This window comes from Suillus subaureus (genome assembly GCF_016647635.1).
Source record: "Suillus subaureus strain MN1 chromosome Unknown BJ212scaffold_5, whole genome shotgun sequence".
In the NCBI taxonomy this organism is placed as follows: domain Eukaryota; kingdom Fungi; phylum Basidiomycota; class Agaricomycetes; order Boletales; family Suillaceae; genus Suillus; species Suillus subaureus.
In genome coordinates this window covers 218616-226604 of record NW_024538561.1, presented here as the reverse complement: position 1 = coordinate 226604, position 7989 = coordinate 218616, and the positions used below count along the sequence as shown (strand labels likewise).

At 46.9% G+C, this 7989-nt stretch overlaps 1 protein-coding gene across 1 annotated transcript; it reads right to left on the bottom strand.

The window, feature by feature from the left end:
- Nucleotides 1-3549: 3549 nt before the first annotated feature.
- BJ212DRAFT_1328035 (uncharacterized protein) lies at nucleotides 3550-6384 on the bottom strand. Its single transcript, XM_041334647.1, has 24 exons — nucleotides 6133-6384; nucleotides 6022-6077; nucleotides 5950-5963; nucleotides 5873-5901; nucleotides 5813-5822; nucleotides 5705-5764; nucleotides 5644-5653; nucleotides 5568-5585; nucleotides 5492-5517; nucleotides 5405-5430; nucleotides 5308-5357; nucleotides 5234-5258; nucleotides 5167-5178; nucleotides 5105-5120; nucleotides 4999-5044; nucleotides 4841-4944; nucleotides 4729-4788; nucleotides 4648-4675; nucleotides 4544-4601; nucleotides 4467-4491; nucleotides 4292-4412; nucleotides 4135-4230; nucleotides 3760-4078; nucleotides 3550-3709 (listed from the first exon to the last, which is right to left on the bottom strand). The coding sequence occupies exons 1-23, from the start codon at nucleotides 6227-6229 to the stop codon at nucleotides 4019-4021; spliced, it is 1047 nt and encodes a 348-aa protein (XP_041196881.1). The 5' UTR covers nucleotides 6230-6384; the 3' UTR covers nucleotides 3550-3709; nucleotides 3760-4018.
- Nucleotides 6385-7989: the final 1605 nt, after the last annotated feature.

Below are 7989 nucleotides of genomic sequence, written 5' to 3'. Positions count from 1 at the left end.
ACATCACTACCAGGCCCGTGTGCGATCGAGAGGCACAGATATGCATCTCCAAAACGACCACACAATACAGGGAATTATTGTCGTCCACAATGAAACATCCCTATTTCCGAATGTAGAACATTCAAGAAGTGGTGGAGATGTTTTTCCGTCGCATTATGCTATCACATAGGTAGGGAGAGAAAGAACCACTGCCGCGCGACATCCGAGACAGGATTGTGTACAAATTGAGAGGACTTGCGAAGTTGCAGTCGTTCTGTAAAGTTGCTCGTGATCTGGGTTATCGCTGAGCATGGAGCGATACCTCCTGCATCAACAAGGATGATAACCTGGAACTCCAACGATCACTCAACTTTGTTTGTTCGGTACTATCATTCAATGCTTACTATCGTCTACTTGGCGGATGCTCTGCCTTCATCCAAGCTGGATGTTTTGACCAAAAGCGAGTGGAATAAGCGAAGATGGACGATTGTTGGAGAATCCCCTTAGACAGTGATACACACTTTTCACTTGACAAGAATCGAGATCAGATGTATCGAGGCATGCTTCAATCATAGCTGCATTCGTTCGGTCTCTATCACTAATGTTTCAAACATCGCTGCGAAGTGAAACACCAAACGAGCCTGAGGAAAATATTTTACGACGACAGAGTTGCTCAACAAGTAGCAGTTCCACCCTTCAAAGCTTCATCCTTCACTTTGCATTCACGTGCTGCTTCTCCACATGCCTGTCACACGCCAGGCCTCTAAGCTTGGAAATGAATGCGATGTTTCTATCACGACTGTTAGCATGATCGAGTTCGATGTATTGCACGAGTCTTACGATGAGGAAACAGGATAGCAGAAGACATGAGAAATGAAATGATTGTACATATACTGCTCTTGTATTAATGACCATTGGCGTGCGGGGGAGATGCGCAACAGATAAACAGTACAAAACGAGCCCACAATGGGATGTGCGGTAACTGCGCGGTTGCTACACCTGGTGCAGCAGCTCCGGCACCATGAGCAGGTGTCGAAGTGGCGGTGCCAGTAGGGTGAGATTGCGACGACGACGCCTGGACGTGCAGCTGGCTTTGCTGCTGTGGCCGCGGAGCAACATACAGCGCCTGGACGGAAATCATTGAAACTCCATGATTGGAAATGGACAAAAAGAAAGAGATACCTTTCTGTCCTGTACTGTAGCAACTTCGACAATACGAGGACCGCGAGAGAAGACGGAGCAGCTGGGGCATCGCTGGAGTTCAGTTGCTCCATCGGCATCGGAGTGAGAGTGATGAAAGAACGACGAGAGGCGCTCGAGAAGCGCATGTGGATTGGCAGAAAATGATTGACGAGCACCGCGAGAGTTGTGTGCAGGAGAAAGGGTATAGGTGCCACCTGCAGAGGGCTGAGAGTGCAGAGGTCAGAAAAAGAACTGGTCGAAAAATGTAGACGGTTCACGTGGGCACCATCGAAAAAACCTGGCGATATTCGACGGGCATGAATAGGTGGACGTCGCAGAGCACCACTCTATAAATTCAATATTAAAATAGTTGAATAGTGTAAATAAATATGTCACGCACGTCCTTTAACGACTTCCGAGCTAGGAACTGTGAGAAGATGAGTGTGGTTTGAAGAGCATGTAGTACTTGGACTCACATGAGGAATGGATAGTAGGTCTTCAAGACCAGTATCTTTGAAGATGGCGTAGATATCCCACACGTGAGCATTGTTGTCCCCGCAACCGGTGACCAGCACTTTTCCATCAGTCGAAAAGGCTGCATATCGAACTTGATGATCATGCTGGAGGGGTGGACCAACTTGGAGGTTGGTATCGAGATTCCACAGGCACAATGCATTATAGGCTGTAGTACTTGCAAGAAAGCGGTTATCTGGAGACAAGGAGATGGCGGATACAAGGAATCTCTGATCATGACTCTCCAGAGTGGCGACCTGCTGCCAAGTGGCTGTGTCGAATATCCTAATTAGGATGGACGCGGAGATAAGCTTCTTTCTGTCTGACGTCCAGACCAAGCTCATAACTGTGTGGCTGTGTTTGAGTGTGGCAATCAGCTTGCCCGTCTTCGCGTCCCATATCTTGACTGCGGTCTCGTCGTGTCCACCTGTCGCAATTTGTGTTGTCGGGTGAGTATATCACCGCCCACACATGCTTGTGCCCGGTCTTGATTTCCATGACAGTCCTGCTGGTATTAACATCCCAGACTTTTGCTGTCTCGCGCAGGAATCCACTCAGCACTCGCTTACTGTCTGCACTCCAGCACACTGAAGTCACATAGGAAGTGTGCCCTGTCCATCTTCCAATGACCTTTCCCGTATCGACGTCCCATAACCTCACTTCCCCATATCCACTTCCACTGACAACAATCTTGCCGTTTGGAGACAGTGCCATGTTGTACACTCCTGCTCCCTTATCCTCCTTATCCTCCTCATCTCTCCAGTCCTCGCCTATCTGTACGCCGCTCTCCAAGTCCCATAGTCGCAGTGAGCGGTCCCATGAACATGTCATGATCTGTCGTCCCCCAGGCAGGTGCACAACATCAAATACGTAGTTGTTATGGCCTCGCATCGTCTGACGGGGAGTGACTGCCGGTGTATTGTGCTTCTTATTGATCGGGAAAGACATGGTTGGCGCGGGGGAGGTCTCAAATATACCAAATTTATGCAAGAGAAGCCCGCCGGGATCTTTGAATTAGCACGAGTTGTCTGGCAACAGCAAATATATTGGAGAATGCGTAGAAATCTTAATGGGTATCCAAGGTCGCTGGTAAGCAGGCGGATATGTCTCAGAAGATCCCAGGGTATCACTCATGAGAAGTTTAGACAAGTTCAGTGCTCAAATCACCAGCCTTCGGTGGACGTTTGGATTAGAGTCGAGGAAGTTGGGCATCCGCCCGTTGATGCCGTCTTTTAACAAGGTGCATTCCATGTGTTATCCTCGTATTCGCTTCACAGCTTAATTGCTGTGTGGGCGAAGCGCTCAGCAACTAGCACCATGTACATCTTCCTATATCCATGGCACTACTTCGATGGCGGTGAGAAAGTTCGACGGGGAGCAGCATGGCCTCTCCATCTCACGTCTCTATATCGAACCCGATGTCATCAAGTCTTCAGTACATTTGCAGTGCAGCATACCATCACTAGATGCCTTACTCTAAAGCCTCCCAGAGCCACCCGGGCCGGCGCCCAAACTCGCTACGCCTTCTCTTGTGCCTTCTAGCTCGCTCTCGTCCCTTCCTTCCTGATCCTCTGCATCGTGATCTCAACCTCCGACACACTCCCTCGAGTTCGACCCGCTATAAACTTCGACGTGCGTACTCGCAGGCATCACCGACAACGCAAAGAAGCACGCACGTGAGGAGATGGGGCGCTGGGTGCGGGATGCAGTGAGCAAGTGGAGGACCGCATAGTACGGCTAAGCGGGCGTCTACTTTACGCGTCGCGGGCCCTCGCTAGACGTGCGGCCAATTCGAGACGCCGTGTCGGACATATAGTGTTACGTATAGATTTTTGATTCATTATTCATCTCGCTAACTTCGTACCTGTTGAACATCCGACATTCCATCACATGTTCCAGTTATTTATTTCGCATACCGAGCATCGATGTGAAGATGTAGCGCTAGCATATAAACCCATACACTATTCACGTCGAGGAAAAAATAGACGTTATTTTGAAGACTGAATGCTTGGTTTGCGTGGGTCACGTCTAGAAAGTGCGGTTCTGAAAGATTCGATTTCCCAAAATAATTGTTTTGGAATGTAGATAGTATGTACAATGTGTGCGATTATGCTATGTTATTCGTGAGTCCGTGATATAATGTATCTTCCAAGTCCGAGCTACTTCAAGAGGCAGGGACTAATGTGGGTTATGCACTGCCTCGACTGTGACATCGACGGCAATATAATACAAGTGAGGGCGAAAGCAAGGAAAGCAAATGCGAGAGCGACGATAGCGACGATTAGTACAATGATATTGATATTGGTATTAATAGGCATGCAACCAGCGAATCGCAAATTCCGCATCACGACAAACTTGCCTTGTCATATGCAAGTTGATCGCTACAACGAGAACGAATGGACTCCTGCATAAACCCGTCAGATCAGGGGACATTTTCAACATCATATCACATGAACACACCAAGTTCTGGTCATCAGAAAATGATTTGCTTATTGCTTCGATTTCGCTACTTCTGCTGTTTTCTGCCTCTTGCGAAAAGCTCAATGACTGTTGTGTCTGATAATACGTTAGCTTGATGTCAATGCCAGATGATTGAGTCTTAAGGCGCGTGACTCACCGCCTTTGTGCTGCGGAATTGGAGCGCGCTTGGTAAACCATCGTCTCGGGAATCGTGTCGATCAGACAAGGTTTCTTCTTCATTGAGACCGACGCCGCGTTTGACTTCCCGGGCGTTCAAGCTGAGAAAAAAATAGGAACACGGTGTCTAATGAGATGTTAGGTGAATGACTTACAGTCCCAAGACAGTATTGGCGTAAACTATGACCTGCCATGAGCCTGTGCGTGAGGGAAGTGGGTGACAAAAACTCACCCTTGGGTGTTACCATCTGGACTGCTACCCAGTATGGTTTCCCTGGTGAAGCAACGAACTATACATATGAGTTATGAAGCTATGATTGCTAGGTATCCACGTACTGTGCCAAAATACGCCATTTGAATGACGCTGACCAATAGAAGCATGGTTAGGCTGCAAAGACCGTCACGAAGTAAACTTACATGAGTGCCAGACCACGGCCAGCAAACAACATGGAAAGGTTGTCAAACGCTCCCTTAGGCCTGAAAACAATGCGTCAGCAGCTGCCTGTATCTCACAATACGAAACACTGACAGGGGAATGTCTGGATAACGTGCTGGACGCAATGACCAATACATTGCAATGAAAATGATGATGTTTGCTATTGTTGCGAAGCCTTGGCTGATGCCAGCGACAATCTGTAATTCCGGGTGAACATTTTCCCGATGCAACAAATCAGCCAAAACACTCACTGCCATAGGAGGCAAAGCGAATGCGGATAGCTGCCTTTGTTGGAAGCTGATACATGAACAAGAATCAGTGACGACATCCAGGATCACTCGTAGAATATCCGCTCACAATTGCCCTACTGAAACTGCACTTCCGTCAGCAAGATTCAATTGAATATAATACATACTAACTCAAGCCGAAAACTGTAATCAGAATCTATGTCAGGCAAGGTTTGTGCACGCGGGAAAGGACACTAACCAAAGGCGATGAAGGCACAAAAGAGCTGCGACGGAGTCAGTAGAAGTGACTGAGTGTGGTTACAAAATGCGTACCACTACCACGCTGACGGATCTCGAAGTGATTCTCGTAGGACCACAACAAACTATCAAGCAATGAGATTGACATGAATACACGAAACTCTTGACTCACCGGTATAAAGTCGTCTGGCGAAGAATCTGAGGGGGGGAGGGGGGGGGTAAGAGATGTCACATATTATATCTATGATGGTGCCCTTACAACTGCGCGATCAGTGTGATAATGACCTAGAGTAATGCTGTGAGGTACGCCGAAAGCCAGCGCTGAGTTGACTCACCGAAAGAAGATATTGTATCTTGATACGGAAGACAGTGAGAAGCAGTCAAGGGCATCCATATGCCAAATTTACTTACGCAAAAAGCTCTGGAAGTATGGTTATAAAGGTCCGTAACGCATTTCACGACTGACACTTACGGAGTTGCATATATGACCTCCATGCGCACCTCGAACATTGTTATCAAGTAGTCGTATACTCTGTTCAGATACGTTAGAGATTGGAGTAAATGGAGACAAAGCTCCTACAGGTCAGATACTATGAATCTAAGTCAGGAGGACATAAAACATGGGTGAAAGTGATCGCACCTAGACCAGCTGAAGCGGTATCAAGGACACTGGATATGTGTAAGGCGTAATTCAAGTTTGAAGTTGGAATACATTACAATAGTGCCCCAACCTGCGAGAGAGTGGGGATGTCAGACGCACACTCGACAAATAGGGAAGGAAAACTATACCAAGACTTTTGTCCATGTATGATCATTCGAGTATCGAGAAAAATATATGTAGGTCTCTGCAACGATTAGACGACATAAGACAAATCTAATAAGAGACCATAAAATACTCACGAAAGAACGTCAAGCCGTATAGGAATGTCGCAAACGCGAAACCCAGGTAAATAACAACGAGATTCTCTACTTCAGTAAGAGAGGGGGAGTTCATCATGCGTAGTGAACCGCAGATTGAATGAAGGGTTTAAGAAATACGCACGAATGAGAGGATCATCATCTCGACGCGGTGTTATATATAACGTGAAGTTCGATTAAATTGTTCATTCGCATAATAGTGCATGGTACAGGCAAAGGCGTCGGAGATGCCCATAGCAGGCCAAATTGAAATAGGGTTCAATTCAATTTCTATGCCATATGGAGGTATTATGTAAGCATGTCACGCGCTACTAATACCGTGATCGCACATGCTGGCCAAATTGAAAAAAACCATTAATTAGCCACTTCTCTGAGGAGGCTCATCCAGGTGACTAACGTCGGACACTGCAAGACTGGATTCAGTAGGTCAGCTCGACCCAGTTACCTATGACTCATCGGATGGTTAGACTCCGAGTTTGTTAGTCAACTTCGGAGGCGATCAACATGTATATTGCAAAGTTTAAAAGAATTCCCTGAATTCAGGTGTGTCCAACAGGCTTGCTGTTACTTACTATAGACTACCGCTTACTAGTACTTCCATTCCCGTCAATCCGGCGGTCCTAATTTATCGTTTATAAGAACCGATATTCGGTCAGTATCTAGCTTTCCGAACAATGTACTACATATTGAAGGGCTTCTGCAAACTACAGTTAGGCGTACTGATAGTACCACTACGAGCGGATAGTAGATACACAATCATGATGACATCTGCATCAATGCCCGATCAGCCGGGTGCAACGTCACCATATGTCAGGCTTTCAAGTTCGAGACTCCAAGCGCTCGCGACATCCTGCGATGTCACGTCCTGTCAGGACGACTCATTTACATGCATTATAGATTCCTTGAAAGTATGTCTTGGTCGGAAAAACCATTCAAATCAGTAAGTACTATCACTCCTGAACGATACGGTTCTTCGATTGGGGCGCTGGCGCTGCAGTGCATCATAATTCATGATGCCCGACGTAACCTTGAGATCACGGCACTCTGTGTGTCCATTGCCTGTGGATTGTCACTGCCACTGAATTTTTGGGTGACGTGGCGCCGCTGCAATAGGGTTAAGTCGCTGTTGAAATAAAAAATTGAATGGCGTGAATATGATAGTATTGGGTAGATTACAAAGTGTTCATAAAGGAATCAACATGTCGAAAGACGTAATAACTCAGAGGAGAAGATCGAACCGACAAAGCTGAAGGTAGTGGGGGAGTGAGGTATGCGAGTAGTAGGGATACGCGAATTACATATCGGCGTACCGCTCAACGATGGCCGCGACATTAAGCTGAAGCGAACGTGTTGAGTAGAGCTAGGATGGTGTCCGTGGCTCAAGCCTCAGGGGTTGAAGTTGTTCGAAGGAACCGAGTGTACCACGAACTCCACTAACAGTTAGTAGAACCCTGAATCGGCGGGCCTAACCCAACCCATACTTAACATATTCCTGAACCCTTTTCTGACCCTGTCCATAGAGTATATCATATGTAGCCATCTCTCACTCAGAAACGGAATCAATTGATCACATAACAAAGTTTAGATAGGGTCTTGCTGAAGTTTAGGATGTGCCTTAAGACTGCTTGTAGACTTGCTAAATTTACTGCACCAAATTTGGGTGCTGCGCACCGTAAGGTCTAAGTACGAGTCTAAGGTTTGGCGACGAGCGTGCTTGGATCCCGAGTGAACGCAAACTGAATGAATCGAGCAGCCCTCCAGAAATTCGTAGTACCAGACATTGTGATTCAAAGTTTCAACGTGATAATCTGGCCTATAGGCTAGTACTTTCTACAAGTG

Coding starts and splice junctions, on each gene's coding strand:
- BJ212DRAFT_1328035 (XM_041334647.1), bottom strand. CDS start 6,229: ATGATGAACTCCCCCTCTCTTACTGAAGTAGAGAATCTCGTTGTTATT. Junction 5,259..5,307: donor GATCCGTCAGCGTGGTAGTG/GTACGCATTTTG, acceptor ACTCCGTCGCAG/CTCTTTTGTGCCTTCATCGC. Junction 4,231..4,291: donor AATTCCGCAGCACAAAGGCG/GTGAGTCACGCG, acceptor ACGTATTATCAG/ACACAACAGTCATTGAGCTT.